The sequence below is a fragment of the Myotis davidii genome, unplaced genomic scaffold (assembly GCF_000327345.1).
Source record: "Myotis davidii unplaced genomic scaffold, ASM32734v1 scaffold159, whole genome shotgun sequence".
Taxonomy (NCBI): domain Eukaryota; kingdom Metazoa; phylum Chordata; class Mammalia; order Chiroptera; family Vespertilionidae; genus Myotis; species Myotis davidii.
Window position 1 is genome coordinate 739,529 of NW_006291231.1, and position 18,660 is coordinate 758,188.

An 18,660-nucleotide genomic window follows, 5' to 3' on the forward strand; every position below is an offset into this window, starting at 1 on the left:
CGTCGGGAGGCGTGACTGATGGATGACGGGTAGCAGTTGCCCTGCCAGCCCGGATCTTCCAGCGGGAGGGCCGGTTGGGGGCGTGACAGCTGGCGGATCGCCAGGGTCACGCCCGCCAGCCCTGGGTCAGGTTGCACAGGGGTCGCCCACCATCCCGGTCACAGATAGCAGGCCCGGATGGCGGCAGGGCAGGCAGAATGGCGCTGTCCCATCCTGCCTGCAGTATGCAAATTAGCCGCCATCTTTGTTGGCGGTTAACCGCCATCTTGGCTGGCAGTTAATTTGCATATCCGCCTGATTAGCCAATGGGAAGGGTAGTGGAGTGACACTAATTACCATGTTTCTCTTTTACTATTGAAATTAAATAATACCTATTTCTCTTATCTCAAGAGACATTTTACTTGTTTATATCTCCCAGTCCCAATTTGAGCTCTTAAGGAATAATTAATTTCTAAGATCTCATCATGGCAAATACTTCTGCACCGCCATACCTGACATTATTATTTCAAGCTATTATCATATGGCTCTTTCGTTTCCAGAATTCTTTCTCAAAATTATGAATTAACTAGAGGCCCAGTGCATGAAATTCATGCATGGGTAGAGTATCAGGGCCAATCGGGGCCTTCCTTCCCTTGGCTGCCAGCTGCTGGCCGGGGCCTTCCTTTGTTACGCACTGCCTCCTGGTGGTCAGTGCAGATCATAGCGAGCAATCGAACTCTTGTGCGTCTAACTCCCGAGGGGACAATTTGCATACTAGCCTTTTATTATATAGGACAGTGATGGTGAACATTTTGAGCTTGGCGTGTCAGCATTTTGAAAAACCCTAACTTAACTCTGGTGCTGTGTCACATATAGAAATTTTTTGATATTTGCAACCATAGTAAAACAAAGACTTATATTTTTTATATTTATTTTATATATTTAAATGCCATTTAACAAAGAAAAATCAACCAAAAAAAATGAGTTCGCATGTCACCTCTGACACGCATGTCATAGGTTCGCCATCACCGATATAGGATAACCTGTATATCTTATTTTACTGTATTTTAAAACTCCATACTACAGGTGAGAAAAATAATGTTAAGTTATTTAAACTTTTTTGCAGTGACCCTGTTCTTTCTTTATGGAAATGAAAGTCATTTTTTGTTGTTGTTTTCATTTAGTCATAGGGTTCAGAGGTTCAGAGAGTTCACAAGGCTGTATTTTTGGGGCTATACCTTTTATTCATTATTGCTATCTAGGACACCATGAGCCATTTAACAAGAAGATGTAGGGCTACTTTTTATTTAAGCATAGATAATTTTTTCCTAGTATTTCTTTATTCTCTGTTTTTAAAGTCTTATTTTGAAATTCATATTATTTATATTCTGGTCTCTAGTTTCTGTCTTCTAAATCTTATCTTATGATATTAATTGCTTAGAAATTTTGCTCTGTGTTATAAGCTGTTTCTTCCCTTGATCTTCTAGACAATTAATTTAGCTTGAAGCAGTGGCCATTCATTTTTCTGTCCTGAATATTGAAAGGGTTTACTTTCCTGAACCAAAGAAAGACTTTAGACTTTGAATTTTTATATGCGCATTTGTGAAGCAAATTCTCTCAGTACCAATACCAGTCAGGCTACATGGGCTTCTCCAGCAATGAGAAGCTTACTGGCTTCTATTTGCAATTAGAAGCTTACTGGCTGTGTAAGATTTGATCATTTTATTTTACTGAGCTGGTGTCATAGTACTTTGACCTTTCTAGTGAGATGTTTCAGGGGGATCTCTTTGTTCTTGAGCCCCTCCTAAGGTTCAAGTGTGAGGAACAGGTATAAGGCTCCAACAAGAGGTTCAGGAATGATTCACTTCCCCAGTGTAGACTACCACCCATGCTGGGCCATTTGTGCCAGCAAGATCTGTTGACCAAACTTCATGCAGCAAGTAACAGAGTCAGGGCTCCCCCTTGAATCTGATGGATTCATTGACATGCTACTTGTGTCCTCTTAGAAGGGCATATGATCTGTGTGTGGTCTTCCTTGCTCTTTAGCATTTTCCTAAAACTCCTAAGTAATTAAAACCCCAGTAATGAGTCACATGACACTTTCTCATTCCTCAGGAAAGCCCCCAACCCCTTTAGTTAGATGTTATACTTGAAGTGGATGTCAGGACAGAATTATAGAAGAAGGGCTTTTGATTTCCTGGGAAGGGTGTGGTTTATTGATTTCATCAACTCAATAATATTCATACAGCTGCTTCTTGCTCAGGAGGAGTTGATTTAGGCAGAAATTTCAATAAGAAGGTGGTATATTGTCTCAGCCACAGTCACTCAGTGGTTGAGCATCGATCTATGAACTAGGAGGTCATAGTTTGATTCCTGTCAGAGCATACGCCAGAATTGGGGGTTTGATCCCCAATTATGCAGGAGGCAGCCAATCAATAATTCTCTCTCATCATTGAAATTTCTAGTTCTCCCTCTCCCTTCCTCTCTGAAAGAAATAAAAATATATTGAAAAAAAGAAAGTAGTATATTGAATCCATATTATTATAGAAAGGCTTTGTCAACTAATACCTAATATAGTATTTTATTCACTGCCACTGCAATCCAGTCTTGTATTTGGATCAAGGGGAATATAAGATCTGTTCAAGCACTGGTTTTCATTGATTCTGTTTCTGAGTTTATTAATAATGAAAAAATGCTTTATGAGAATATGCCAATTTTTCCTGGAATTATTCAGGCCTACTTAACTACATATAGGTTTTTCTTAGATACCATAAAATTTGGTACTTTGTCAATTTGACTTGTGTATGATCCATCTTTTGTTGTGAATCATTTGTGTTTCTGGCCTCCTTATTAACTCACAACAAAATATTTTCATCTCTTTAATTTTCTCCTTCAAAACTGATGATATCCTTCTGCTTGAATAATCTTATTAGTTTTTAATTGTCAGAATTGTTTGTTGCCCTTAAAGTAAGTTAATTGGCTTTGCTCTTGGGAGAGTGCACTTGAAGTTCATAGGCTATGAATTTTGGGACCACATCTTTGATGACCTTCATACTTATGAAACATGACATCAAAGATAGCAATTTTGTTTGCATCATTGCCCAACACCTAATTACCTTCCCTATCTGTTCATTCTTAAAAAGCCCTTTGATGTCTGCAGTAGCCTTGTGCTTTGAAAGACTAGAATATGGTGCAAGGGATCTGTCTTTACTGAGTTCATGCTCCTCTGAAATATTAAAAAATGGTATTATGCTAGAAAGACGATTCAGTGAAACTGTGGTAATTAAAGTAATTACTCATCTATTTGCAGGAGCAAAAGTCTTTAATTTACCAAGGGTCTCAATTTAGAGAGAGAATTTCTCCCTGATATACTAGTTAGCTAGGTGGAGACTCATCTTTGGGAGAAACCAGAAGCAAAGCAAGACCGGACTTGCAAATTTGGAGTTAGGAGATTATACCTGGGGAGTGACAGCAGGTATTTGTGAGGTTGTGACAATATTCATTAAAATGGTAAAGCACTTTGGTTTCTTCGGAGTAGGCAAAGCCACCAGAAACTAAAAATGCAGATGATCCATGTTGGGTTTAATGAACCCAGCATGCATGGTGTAGCACTTAGAGTGAGGCGGGTCTCCAAGTCAAAGCTCAGCTTCACTAGCTCTTTGATTGTCTATGAATGACTTATTCTCTGACTTTTAATTTTTTTATTTGTAAAAATGGCAAAAATATTTTTAGCACTTCAGAATAAAAAGAGATAGTTTATAGAAAGGGTCACTGTAAAGTGCCTACAACAGGTTTAATTTTCTTCCCTTGATTGTCAAAAATGGGGACAATGAGTTGTCATAATTCATGAAAAATAAGAGATACCATCAAACATTTGCCTCTACTGTTGAGAGTGTAAAGTAGTGCCATCTATTCAGAGAGCAGTTCAGAATATTAGTTTGAGTATTTTTCAAACTGGACACTTGACCCAGAAATCCAGTGCTTAGGAATTTGCCTTACAGAAAGCCAAAGCATGTAGTCAATAAATATGTTCAATTGCAGTTAATTGTAAACAACATAAATGTCCACCACAAGACGAGTAGTAAGTGTTGCTGGGGATGCTTTAGTGCCCTCCATGGTGACTTTGTATATGAAAAAGACTCAAAGTTTATTTTGGTGGTAAAAAATCCAGGTTTGCTTTATCTATACTAGTAAAAGAGTAATATGCAAATTGGTCATGACACCCTCATAGTCATGACCAAATATGCTAATTAGTCCTGACCAGTATGCAAATTGACCACTCCAATACAATAATAGGAGAGGGATATGCTCATTAGCCATGATATACTAGTCAAGACCAGTATGCAGATTGACCATCACTCCAACACACAAGATGGCTGCCCCTATGTGGTCAAAGATGGCTGCCCCCATGTGGCCACAAGATGGCCCGCAGGGGAGGGCATTTGGGGGGACCTGAAACTCTGTACCCTTTAAACAGAGATAACTGCTCCACGGGGAGGGCCATTCAGGGGGACCAGACCTGCAGGGGAGGGCCGTTCAGGTGGACCAGACCTGCAGCGGAGGGCAGTTGGGGGGGACCAGGCTTGCAGGGGTTGTGAGAGGGATGTCCCAGATTGGAGAGGGTGCAGGCTGGACTGAGGGACACACCCCCCCACCCCCAGCACAGGAATTTCATGCACCAGGCCTCTAGTTTAAATATAATTTCAAAACCATAGTTATTATTTGAGCTTTTACAAAAATATATTTTTAAACTGTGAACTATGTATAACATAAAATTGACCATGTTAAACCATTTTTAAGTGTACGCTTCTGTGGCATTTAGTACATTTACATTGTTGTGCTGTCATCATCATTCCATCCACAGAACTCTTTTCATCTTGCAAAACTGAAACTCTGTACCCTTTAAACACTGACTACTTATTTCCCTTTCCCTCCAGCCCCCGACAACCACCATACTACTTTCTGCCTCTATGAATTTGATTACTCTAATGGAATCAGAACATTTTTCCTTTTGGAACTGGCTTATTTCACTGAGAGTGATGTCCTCAGGTTTCATCTGTGTTGTTAAAATGTCAGAATTCCCTTCCTTTTTAAGGCTGCGTAATATTCCACAGTGTGTATTTTGTTTATCCATTCATCCATCAGTGGACACTTGGGTTGCATCCACCTCTTAACAATTGTGAATAATGCTGCTATGAACATGGGTCTGCAAATATTTCTTCAAGTCCCTGTTTTCAATTGTTTAGGGTATATTCCTTGAGCTTTCAAATGCAACTTATAAATATTACTAATGCATTAAAAAATCTAGTGGATTTTAGTAGTCACTTTAAGAGGCTTTTAAATGATATTTGATTCCATTTTCATACTTGTTAATAAATCACCTCCATATCTTTTAAACTGCTTTTATATATTAAATACATGTAATATTTTCAATTGTGCAACTTAAAAATCTTGGCAGCTACCCAACTCTTAAAAAGGTAATTAAAAACTAAATGTATCAATACTCAAACCTATAAATATTAATTTATAAAACTTGAATTTCATTTCAATGACCTAATTCTGTATGTATGCATAGTCACATATAACTTAAAAATCACAACTTTAAATAAATGAGTTATTTATTTTAAATTGTGATTACAGGACAATCTAATGGAAAGGGCCAAATGCTGTTAAATATTACAGGCACATAATTTTTGCACAGATTTCTTAAAGGAAAAGTATTCACTTAATGGCTTTGATTCTCTTAAACATTTCTGTATTTCATTCTCATTTCCCAAGATTGACATCAAGGAAGATAATTACCATCTAGTTATTTGAGTTTATTTAACCCTGAATATTTAACCCAGCATGAAGTCTGGATCTGCAGACATTCAGGGTACCTTTTATTGAAACTATAGAAACTATTACATCATTTCATATATTTGGGAAGTTTCCTTCTCTGCTTGCTCCATTTATGTCTATGATCAGAGATTTCAGCTGGTATGCTGACTAGATTCTCAATTATTATCCTAATAGGATATATCAAACCTTATTTATAATTACTGTGTAAAAACTCTATTACTCAAAGGAGACAGTCACGTAGCCAGATTGTTAGACACATTTCGCTGTTTATTATATGCACTCATGTATGCAGGTCTCATGCAAGTGATCACTTGATTACATGCTGCATTTCTTTGGTTCCTGAGAATGGAAATGCCTTCTTGCCTAAGTCCAAAGACTGTGCAGCTTGATGGAAATTCCATATATTTTCATATACTTTCTAGGATCAAGCAATTCTTTGTACTAAAGTGGGAATGGATGGAATTCTGATATCTTGTGGCATTGTTTGACTTGTAGTTACAGCACATAAAGTCTCTAACAGGGCATCCCATTGCATAGTGTGAGGTGATGACATTTACATTACAGTATATGTGGATAGCTTCTCCCTGTTATGCGGTGTACAATCTCTGCTGCTGTATAGCATAACTATATTCTTCTGACATTTAAGTAAGTGCTATTTCAGCCACATGGGTAGCCAATGATTTATTACTATCACTGTAACTGTTTTCCCTTCTCATGTGAGACCTTATAGGGTCACCTAGTCCATTGATCCTTCTCCTACTATTTAATCTTCCATTCCTCTCTCTTTCTCACTTCCCATTTAACCCACCATAGATTCCATGGTCCATCATTTAAAAATATGTATTAACAATACTCTAAACTTCCTTGCCATCTGAATTTATTTTTCACATCTAATAGACAAAACCCTAACCATGGATGAACCCTAATCTCTGAGTGAGCCTGTCAGCTGCCTAGAGTCACCGGAAAATAGGCTTATTGTTGGCACTGTAAATTCATCTTGTTCATCTACCATAGAGAGGCCTTGGATGTCCCCTGGGAGCCTGCTGGGTTCTCAGGTCAGCTCTGATGCATAGTATCTGCAGTACCATTTCAGCCTCAAACATCAGACTTCCAGCCACCCCCCAACAAAGACCTATCATCCCATCTCCTGTTTCATGAAGTAGACATAGGTGGGAGAGGACATTGATCATTTCCCTCTACTATATAAATATGCCTGTATCTCTGTGCATCCTGCCCTTCTTCCCTCAGGCTACAAGAGAAGTGCTTTTCTTCTAAGATAACTGCTCCACACAAATTCCAGTTTCACTCAGTCTGACTCCTTAGGGATCTTGTACTAAATATTATTATTCCTTTAGTAATTATAATCCCTCCCCTTTAACTACATTTCATTCCCATTGGCTTTTAGAAATGCTCATCTTTTCCACAAAACAGAAGAAAACTATAACATTAAAAAAATAACAACAAAATCTCTTTTTCCTAAACCCCAAATCCCCCACCAGACCTATTTCTGTCTTTACCTTCCAGTAACCTCTCCAAAGGTAGTCTGATTGCACAGAAATAATACTCAGCTTTGGTTATCTAGCATTGTTTAGCATCTCTAGCTATATTAAGTGGACTTACGAAATTACTAGTGGCCCGGTGCATGGATTTATGCACATTGAAAGGAAATTAATTAGAAGAAAGATTCGTGTGGTAATTACAGTACTACAAAAAATCATGTTGAAATAGTATATATAATATAGTATTATAAAATTAAAATACAAAATATTTTAATATCGCTATTCTCCCTTTTTCTGTAATAGATGGCGCCAGCGAGAGCTTTATATGTATCACACATGCGCAAGTCAATGTTTATTTTTAAATTGCCAGTGCATCATTTGTACTGGCCGGTTGGTTGGTCGGATGGATGGATAGACGGATGGTTGGTCACTTAGCCTTATATATATATATATAGATCTTAATTAGTAATACTTGCAAATAACATGAGAATGTTTAAAAATTGGGACTCTAACCCTGGCCTCTGTGGCTCAATGGTTGGAGTGCTGTCCCGCAAACCTAAGGATTTGATATTTTAATATCACTATTCGCCCTTTCTCTATAATAGCAGTGGTGCCAGTGAGAGCTTTATATGTATCATGCATGCATGAGTCAACGTTTATTTTTAAATTGCCAGTGCGTCATTTGTACCAGCCAGTTGGATGGACTGTCGGTCACTTAGCCTTTTATATATATAGATAGCAAAATTCTCAAATATATTCAATTATGTTTATTTAAAGTAAAATGGTAATATAGGATATAATTAAAAAGATAATAAATAAAGATATTAGAAGGATGTGGAAAATTGGAGCCCACATTCATTGCTGGTAAGAATATAAAATGGCGAAGCTATATTGGAAAACAGTTTGGCAGTTTCTTAAAAAGTTAAACATACATTTGCCATACAACTCAGCAGATGGCCACTGATTAGCAGATGTGCTATATTCATACAATGGAGTACTATTCAACAGGAAAAAAGAGTCAAGTACTGATTCATGCCATAGCATGGATGATCCATTTTGCTAAGCTCAAGAAGCCAGCCAAAAAAGACAACATATTATATGATTCCACTCATATAAGTTTCCAGAAAAGGCAATTTTATAGTGACAGAAGTAGATTCATGGATGACTGGGGCTGGAAATTGGCACAATGAATCTTTTTGGGGTGATGCAAACGTTCCAAAATTGGATTGTGGTAAGGGATAAGAAGTACACACTTTTAGTTATAAATTAAGTCAAATAGTTAAAAAGTACAGCATAGGGAATATACTCAATTATATATATATATATATATATATATGTGTGTGTGTGTGTGTGTGTGTGTGTGTGTAATATGCAAATGAGGTTGAGACTCCGTAATGATCACAACCAGCTCAGGAGGAGGGGCTGGGTGGGCCCCAAGCCTGAGAGAACAACACACAGGCGCGGCCTGGAGCCTGAGAGACCAACACAGAGGGGCACCTGCTCTGAGCCTCAATAAAATGCTCATTATTATATGAGCATTTTCTTGCTCATATAATAATGAGGGAAATACCTCTTTCTAACCCACTGGTTCCAGCTACCAAAGTGATAAGGAGTTCTCTTCTTTTATACTTTGTTAATGTCCTTTCCTGGACTATGCATGGTTAGGATGGCATACAATATCTGACCCATGATGAAATCTTGGTGAAGAGAATCCATAGCCAATAACATTTAATTAAGGTCTTTTAGAAGTCTTTGACCATAATTAAAATACTGTAAAGTTTGGAATAGAATGTTTTGATCTAAGAAAATTAAATCCCTTTTCAATCTCTAATATTTTTTCACATACATGTTAGTGATTCTTGAATAATGAGGTGACATTGTAAGTTTAAATTTTAAAGTAATCAGTTGCCAACCCGAAAGTAAAACGCAATCATATAAGAAACTAGGTTCATTACAATTTGTAAAGAAGGAAATTTAGGCAAAAGAAATAAGGAATGGCATAAACTCTGTTCTTAGGAAGGGGAGTCTGAGGCTGGCTTTATTAGAACCTTCAGCATGAAAGGACACACATCTATCGTTTTCCAGACACACCTCTTCTCTGAAGAGACAGACTGAAAGGACATAATTCTGAGGAGGCGTTGCAGTTAGAAGGAATGAATTTCCTGACAAGTTGGTTTATTTAAGAATGGGATTATGAGAGAGACTATGCAGGCTTCTCTCTGGGAATCCTAAAGGTGTACAGAATGTCAACATAGGTATATATGCATGAATCTACCAAAGAAATAAGCATTTTATATTTTTTGTGAAAACTTTTCCTCAATTTCTTAGAACTTGACTTACTTTGTTGTGAGTCTAATATCTATTTAAAATGGCAAAATAATGTGTTGTCTGGAGGACAGTAGAGTAGGTTTAAAAAATTTATAACCTGGCAATTTGTGGTGTGTGAAGCATGCTTATTTACAAGGTTGACATATCTACATGTATACTACAAAGATGGTCTTTTTCAGAAATGTGATTTGTAGCCAGCACATCTGTTGTTCTTATGTAAGGGATTACAGTGAACTATTTTGGTTGAACTTCAGCTACAGAGTAACAGAATGTTAAAGCAGCTTGCTAAAAAGGTGTTCCCTCTTTCAAATTTTGTTTCTTTATAATGAACTTTTAAAGTGTTCTCTATATGAGAAAACCTCATTCTTCATTAAAAAAAAATAGAAGTTTTATGTGGGTTTAAGTTGTATTTTTATCATTCTATAGCCTTTAGATGATATCTAAGCATTTTAAATGTTAAATTATATCCAAGTTTGATACTGTCCAGTAACAATTTTTCATAAAACCTTATCAACAGCCCTGGTTGAGTTACTCAGTTGGTTGGTGCATCACCCCATACACCAAAAGGTTGTGGATTCCATTCCTGGTCAGGGCACATACCTAGGTTTGGGGTTCAATCCCAGGTTGGGGTTTGTGTAGGAGGCAACCAATCAATGTTTTCCCCCCCGCCATGCTTCCTTTGAGTCTTGTTCCTTTGAATGTGAGATATTTTTTGTCTTTTAAAAATCTCAAATAAACTGTTCTGGCTTTTCCTTGCATTAGGGCTTGTTAGGAAATCCTGACTATTATGTTACATTCCCAAGAGTTAATAAGCTGCATGCATACAATCTCTGTGAAAGGGAAATTTTCCCCCACATATTTCTGTTGTAATTTTTAACAAATATTAATAATTTAATTGGTCAGTCTTCAGGAAACTGACCTTTATTTTCTGTGTTTCTCAAAATAGCAGCAACAACATTCAAATTAAAAATGATTTAATGTTTCAGTTCTGCTTAAAAGAACATATACTGATCATCTAAAAATTTCATTGAAGTAAATTATAGCAGGAAGAGGTGTAGAGTAGGAATGCCTAGCTTTCAAGTTGCCCAGTCTAGATCAGTCCTTCTTAAACCTTAAAGTGCATATGGATCTCCTGAATATCTTGTTAAAATGCAGATTCTGGTTCAGTGATTCTGAAGTGGAACCTGAGTTGGCGTTTCTCACCAGCTCCCAAGTGATGCACTACCAGTAAGTTGCTAGTCCATGGACCACACTTTGAGATGCAGGGGTCTAAATAGACTGTCCTTAATATTCATAGAAAACTCTTCCTACAGATCATATGTGACATACATTTGCAAACATTTTTATTGCCATCATAACAAAGTTGAACAATGGTATAGTCATCTTCTAGAGAATGGAGATCATATAATATTAACTTACTTAGAAGGAATCCATGACTATGAGCCTCCTTAGTACTGTCTTTCTAGCTAGCTTAGCTACATATACAACTAAACAGACTGACACACAAACAAAAATCAAATTGTTAGACCTAAATATTCATAAATTATTAGGCTGGCCAAAAATATTTCTGGTATGGAAGGATATATCTTTATCGGTTCTCTTTTGATTTTGTGAACTGTTATCTACCTAGTAAGGAAAGAAAATCTTTGCTAGGTAAGAGAAGTTATTCAAGCAGGCGCCAGGGAGCAGGCGGGGCATGTGAATGAGTGAGGAGTGCTGGGAGTGGCTGGGGAGCGGTGTCACACAGAGGGTGCACATAGCTCCATCGCTGCCATGAAGCATGGCAGGCTAGCAGGGCCAGAGCTTCAGCTTTTCAAGAAAAGCCAGAAATAAAAATTTCATGTGAAAGTTCCCAATTTAAAAATGTTGGCTACTAAATTTAAATTCTTTTAAAACATTATGCGGGCCAAGAAAACACATCTGTGTCCCAGACACAGCCCGTAAGCCACCCACTTACAATGTCTAATGTTGTAGACTACACTAAAGTCTCATGTTTTGAAAAATGAATTTTCAAAATGAAACTTTCTGACCTTTTGTCTTTAGCCACTTTTGTCAGAAGAAATAGACTCTGCTTTATGTATTTGGAGGTCCTGGAGTAGGATTGGTGTGTGATCAGTAACCTGTCTTTTCATCTTCTTTCACATTCCAGATTACAGGACTGGCCCATGTTTCACTCAGGTCAACAACCAGATGTGCCAAGGGCAGCTGACAGGCATTGTCTGCACGAAGACTCTGTGCTGTGCCACCATTGGCCGGGCCTGGGGCCACCCCTGTGAGATGTGTCCGGCCCAGCCTCAGCCCTGCCGGCGGGGCTTTATCCCCAACATCCGCACTGGAGCTTGCCAAGGTGAGTTAGCCATCCGCCTATGTACAGTGTCACCCACATGTCAGGTCTTCTTTCACTGCACTTGCAGGACCTGCCACTATGGGGGTAACCTTTAACCCTGTACCATTTCTGAGAGCAGCTTCATTAGCAAGCATGACCAGAGATGGCTTATCTTTTGGGCACCTAATAACTAATTATTTTTCAACTCTTGACATAAATGGAGAAGCAAGAGGTAATATGGAAAATTGGAGAAAATTTTAAAATACAGTTTAAGATATTTAATAGAGTCAGAAGACAAACCACTCCATGTCTTCATCCACTTGGCACACTATGCTCTCTTCCACAGCTCCTCAAACTATACACATGTAAATACTCAGGAAAAACATTTTATTCCTTTTTTCTAATCTCATTCAAGATATGAGAACCCGAGCCTAGGCAACAGGGAGAAGAGAGCTACCCAATATTATTATTAATAGTGTCTTCAAAGACAAAGTGTGGACTTCCAGGATTACAGTTATTTCAGAGTTTATAACCTGGTTGTTTGCTGTCTTGTCTGCAGGCAATTTCCCCAAACTCACTCTGATACATATCCTAATATATAAAAACCCAGGGTCCGTAACGACCAACCAAAGGCTCGACCAAACAATGGAAGTCAGTCCTGTAGTCAGTGCTGGGTTGCAGTGTGTGACCCAGCACTGACTGCCGAGGGGGTTACAGATCAGGCATGGAGAGAGGCCAGGAGGGAGAAGCAGGGTCTGATCCGCAGCCTCCGTGGCAGTTGTTGATCAGCCATTGCCTCTCTCTTTCTCTCCGGCTTCGTCAGCAGCTGCGCCTCTGTTTCTCTTCTGATCAGCCTGCCTCTCTGATCAGGCCCGGATATAGGTCTGGAGATGCTGACTGGCAGAGAAACCGACCTATCAGAACCAAATCTGGGTGAACTGTGAGGAGCCAATGGCTGCCTAGGAGGCGGGGCTTTTGACGCTGCCTGGCATAGAAACTGCCCATTCAGAACCAGATTGGCTGGCAGAGGAGGGAAGTTGGGGGCGAGATCAGGCCAGCAGGGGAGGGTAGTTAGGGGCTATCAGGCAGGCAGGCAGGGCAGTTAGGGGTGATTGGGCAGGCAGGCAGAGGGGTTAGGGGCAATCAGGCAGACAGGCAGGTGAGCGGTTAGGAGCCAGCGGTCCCAGATTGTGAGAGGGATGTCAACTGCTGGAGGCCCACAGGGATTGGGCCTAAACTGGCAGTCAGACATCCCCCAAGGAGTCCCCAGTTGGAGAGGGTGCAGGCTGGGCTGAGAGAACCCCGCCACCCCCCGTGCACAAATGTCATGCACCGGGCCACTAGTTTTATATATCAGGGCTAGATTAGGTCTCTGAGGATACTGCAACAGTAAACTCCAAGCCAAGTAGCCAAAAATTGTTACATATTCACTGGATAATTGTCTTAATTTCAAGCCACCATGATTATCATTGTTTTTGGCTACTGCTCTGATATCATATGTACTAAACCCATTTTTAGAGCTTAGAAACAGAGCTCTGTAACGAACTCTCAAAAGGCAGTAGGATCATGGAAAAGTACTCTTGTTTATTCAAAGAAATTGTATTATTCATATTTTAGACATGGGAGTTAGGTTTATTTGTTATAATTAAATCTATAAAAAGTTAGATCTGAAGTTTTTCAAATTGATGTTAATATCCCGTGGCAAAGGCAGAGATATCATCTACTCAGCCATGTAAATGGCATATTACAGGAAGCCAGTCCAGTGTCCTAAAACTCAATAGAATTGTAGATTGCAGAGTTTGTACATAGCCTCAATTTGATACAACTACCAGTCTGATTACATATAGTTCCTGATAAAGCAACAATTTTTAAAATAGAAGATAAGTTATACTATAGATTATCTAGTATTCACTATACTACATAGATTTCCCAGATTAGTATATAAATTTCCATATAACTTATATAGATTACCATTAAAGATGAAGAACTGTATAGATTTAGTAGATTAATACTGACTAGACTTGTTAGAGTAGCACTTTTTGTTTTATTCTAATATACTTGCTTATTTATTGTCTTTATTCTCCCCCAGCTAGAATGTAAACTTCATTAGGGCAGATATATGTTTTATTCATTAATGTCTTTGTTCTATTCATTCTAGTGTCTAACATGCAATTGATGCTTAGTAAATATCTTTTGAATTAATAAATGTGATTAAAATTAAAATACTTCCCAAAACCACTTTTCATAGAAATAGTCCAGGTTGAGAAAAGCCTTTAACTTCAAGCAGAAAATCCCAAGTTATTGACTCTCCTCATCTTCTGAATTTGCACTTACGCTTTTCTAGCCTGCTATTTTGTCAGAGAGCTCCAGTTTTCTGAACACAGTTACTAAAAATGTATGACCTGATCTCAAACTTTCTGAATGTCCTTCAGGATTTGGTAATGTCTGAAGTCCTATTTATTTGATTATGTTTATGTAGCAAAGATAAGTTTTGGGCTCCATTTCCCTAAAAAAAAATCTAATAGATTAATAGAGCCACAGGAGCAAAATGAAATTTGCCACATGGTTAAAATGTCTGGAAAAGCAAGTTTTAAAAGTTCTGCTTTATTTCAAAATCATGGCATAGTCAGAAAGTTCTCAATTAAATAGTAATCCACAGTTTAGGCTATTTTAAGACCACATCTTACTGTGATTTTATTTTTCCCTTTAAATTCCTAGACTGTTTCCCAAATACTGCTGCCAAATTAACTTGGAAGATATAGGGCATGAAAAAATAACATAATAAAACAGGATATGTACATGTCATACTTTTCTTTATAATAGTCATCTTTTAATAGGATAATTAAATGTTTTTATAGAGTTGATAAATTTCAGCTGTGTAGATGATAACTGTAAATATCTTAATATTGGTTCTAAAACATGGTTTATATTAATGAAGGGAGGACATTCTGAAGTTCTGAACATAATGTTATCCCATAGGTGACGCAATTAGAAAATTACCCTGTCAATGGCCTAAGAGGGACTGAAACATGATCATGTAATAAACAGAATAACTGAAAAATCAGGGCCAACAGAAAATTAAATGTCTTTCAAAAATTAAGCTATAAGGAAAGCAGTTACTATAACTGTTGCCATATTGACTTTCTGGCCTTAAATAAGCAGTGTTGGAAAGGTGGGCATTCCTAGGGTGCTATGAGGTCAGGCATGGCGAGTCTTGACTCCTTCCATATTGAGAGCCATTTCAGTTCAAGCCCCTGTGCCTATGGCTAATCACATGTAATCTTGTATGGTATTTTCTTCTATTTTATTATATAGTAAAAGGACCAAAACTAATTAACATAGATCTTAAAGATTTAAGCTATCATAAAATGAGAAACTTACAAAGTTTTAAAAATTGGTGTTAGGCCCCTTTTCAAGAATATTTACAAATTTTAAAATGCAATGTACATATGCTGTTTTCTCTCTCTTCCCCTCCCTCCCTTCCAGTCTCTAAAAATCAATGGAAAAATATTCTTGAGTGAGGATTAACAGCAATAACTAACAAAAAAGAGTGAAAATAGGACAAGGAAACTGCAGGAAAAATATAAATAAAATGAAGCCAAAATAGCAAAATCAATATCAGATAGGGTGGAATTCAAGGACAAAAAGGAAAAACTGAGTCAGAAAAGAATATGGTTAAAAATTACAACTCGGTAAGCAGTACAGACCCTAAGTCACTCCCTGCAAAACAAATGCTGGTGTGACCTCTTCTCCAATGGAATATTGTACAGAAATATTTAATTCCTTTAGTTAGACTGCACATGAATAATGTAGAGAAGTTTAATCTCAGCTAAAATCAGATAAACATGGCTAGTTCCTCCTTTGTAGACGGAGGAAGATGTCCAAAGTAGAAAGTTATTTCTAGGCCTTCTATATAGCACTAAATAAAAAAAGATTTGGTTCATTTGATTAGCATAAGTTATTAAAGACAAATTTATCTTGGCTGTCTACATTGACTAAGTTAACCAGATCATTACAAAGTTCAATTTTAATTCATATTGTGTGAATATAAAAGCCATTCCAATACAATTAAAAAATTTTACTTAAAATATACTTGAGTATAGACACTCTTATTTAAAATAGCAGAATATTCCCCTTCTTCTAACATGGATAATAGAAAACAAGGCATGCTAAAATAAAGTTCAGCAACCCCCCCAGTTAAAAGAAGTGAGGAACACAGGCAGTTGTTGGAAGTCACGGGGACACGGAGAATCTTCTATGAGTATCAACATCCTGAAATGCCACTCAGTGGTTGTGGATGTTCCATTGGAGAGGCAGAGAATGTCCCTGTGAGATAGATCTACTGGACACCCTCAGAGTAAAGAAGGGATGGTGAAGGAGAAACTTTGGAGGCAAACCATTTCTCGTGTCCACTACCCAGCCTTCCAGCTCAGAGACACTCTCTGAGGTAAAGGAGAGGGAAGGTAATAGAGGATGTAAGAACCACTCATGAGCAAAACAGAGTGAGTATCTGAAAAGGCATAAGGTGGGAGCCACATCACCACCTGCAAGTTGAAAATGAATACCCCGGGGAGGGGCGTGAAATGGTGGGAGTTGGGTGTGAAACTGTTTCAAGCAACATTTCCTATGGAAGTTTTTAAACCAATCCATTTCCTCTTGGCTCTCTACCAATGACACCATTTAAAGAGTAGTAAAGAGAAAACGCTTACATAAAAAAAAAAACAAAAAAAAAAACAACACACACACAAACAAAAAAAACCTGAAAAAGGAGAGAAGAATATTTTTTAAAAAGGCAGATGAATATGCTTCAAAGAGTTCCTAAATAAATACCAAATTCATATACTTCTCTTGTATCTCAAGTAAATGAAAGACAGTGTGGTTCTTTAAAAAGGTACTTACAGGGAGAGTTACAAGTTCAGTAAAGACACTCAGAGATAAAAATGAATTGATAATACTCAAGAAATAAATTGAAAAAGGATTTCAATCTTTACCTAGTGGAAGGCAAATAATGCATGTATACATATTTATATACAGACATATATATAACTGAAAAGAAGCAGTGACAATGGGTAAGCTTAAGGAAATCAATGGTCAATGTCAAAGAACAATAAAGAATGATTATAAAGAAACTGATACATAATGAAGTCAGACTAGAGAAAGCTGATGAAAGGAACTGAAAATATGCTCAAAGATAAAATAGAAAAATTTTCTAAAATAGATAAAGGCGATTGAAAGCACAAAACTATAATAAAAAGAAAAGATAAGAGGATCCTGTGGGCATAAGGAAGAATAAGCAAGTTTTTTTTTTTAAATAAAGGGAATATCCCAACTCCTCTCCTACTTCTGTAGAGCATCTCTTTGACCAAAAAGCAGTGTAGGCAGTGTCTACACACTTCTGAGGTAAGAATCTGTACTCGATTAGACTTATATTGAAAAAAAAATAATTTCTTGGTAGAGTATTAATTATGGGGGCCAGAGTGGAAACAAAGAAAGGTGCCTGCAATAGTACAGGTGGTATATGATGGGGGGTTGAGACTAGAGTAGAGGCAGAGGGGAGATTTGAGACATATTTGGGAAGTAAAGCTTGTTACTGATGATAATGATGTGAGACAAGAAAAACAGAGTTTATCGCCTAGGTTTCTGACTTTGAAAACGAATAAATGATGATGACATTTGTTGAGATAAGGAACATTGAGAGGGAACCATGCTCTGGTCTTTTTATTACAAGTGCAGAGTCCTACAGGTGGTAAGTTACTAATATTTGCTTGATGAGATGACCATTTATTCATTTGAATTATGTGAGTACATGAGCACGTATTCTGACTGAATCGAACCATATTGAATGGTTGCTAAGATACTCGGTTTTTCTCAGATTTCAGAATGAGAGAGACCTAGTCTTCAATTGTTGTACTTAAAGACTGACATTCCTTTTTATAGAAAAACAAATACCATGTGGAACATCACTCAGACAAGAAATAAGGACTTACATTTTAGAAATGGAACCAATATGGCTAACATTCATTTTTATGGAAATACTAGAGGCCCGGTGCACAAATTTGTGCACCAGTGGGGTCCCTTGGCCTGGCCTGCAGGATCAGACTGAAACGGGTTCTCCAACATCCCCCGATGGGTCCCGGATTGTGAGAGGGTGCAGGCCAGGCTGAGGGACCCCACTGGTGCATGATTGGGGCTGAGGAGAGATGTGGGAGGTTGGCCATCCAGAGAGGGACCACAGGAGAGCTCCAGGGTGTGTCCAGCCCGTTTAGCTCAGTTCCGATTGGCTGGACCCCAGCAGCAAATTAACCTACCGGTCGCAGCGTCTGCCCCCTGGTGGTCAGTGCACATCATAGAAACTGGTCAACCGGTTGACTGCGCCCCTGGTGGTGAGTGCATGGTATAGTGAGCAGTTGAGCAGTCCTAGCATATCATTAGCATACTACGCTTTGATTGGTTGAATGTCCAACCAGTTGACCAGACACTTAGCATATTAGGCTTTTATTATATAGGACAAGTACTATGTATTACTATCTATGGAATGTAAATATAAGAACTTATATTTTATTTTTTATTTTATTTTTTTGATTAAATCTTTATTGTTAAGATTATTACATTTGTTCCTCTTTTTACCCTCCATAACTCCCCTCTACCCGGTTCCCACCCCCCGCTCCTCCCTCACTCCCCAACCCC

At 38.0% G+C, this 18,660-nt stretch overlaps 1 protein-coding gene across 1 annotated transcript in view; it reads left to right on the plus strand.

The window, feature by feature from the left end:
- Positions 1-18,660, plus strand: part of FBN2 (fibrillin 2) — a 248,313-nt gene that overhangs the window by 63,076 nt on the left and 166,577 nt on the right. Inside the window, exon 6 of the mRNA XM_006764368.2 lies at positions 11,797-11,994. Within this exon, the coding sequence (XP_006764431.1) occupies positions 11,797-11,994 (198 nt within the window). The remainder of the gene's footprint in view (positions 1-11,796; positions 11,995-18,660) is intronic.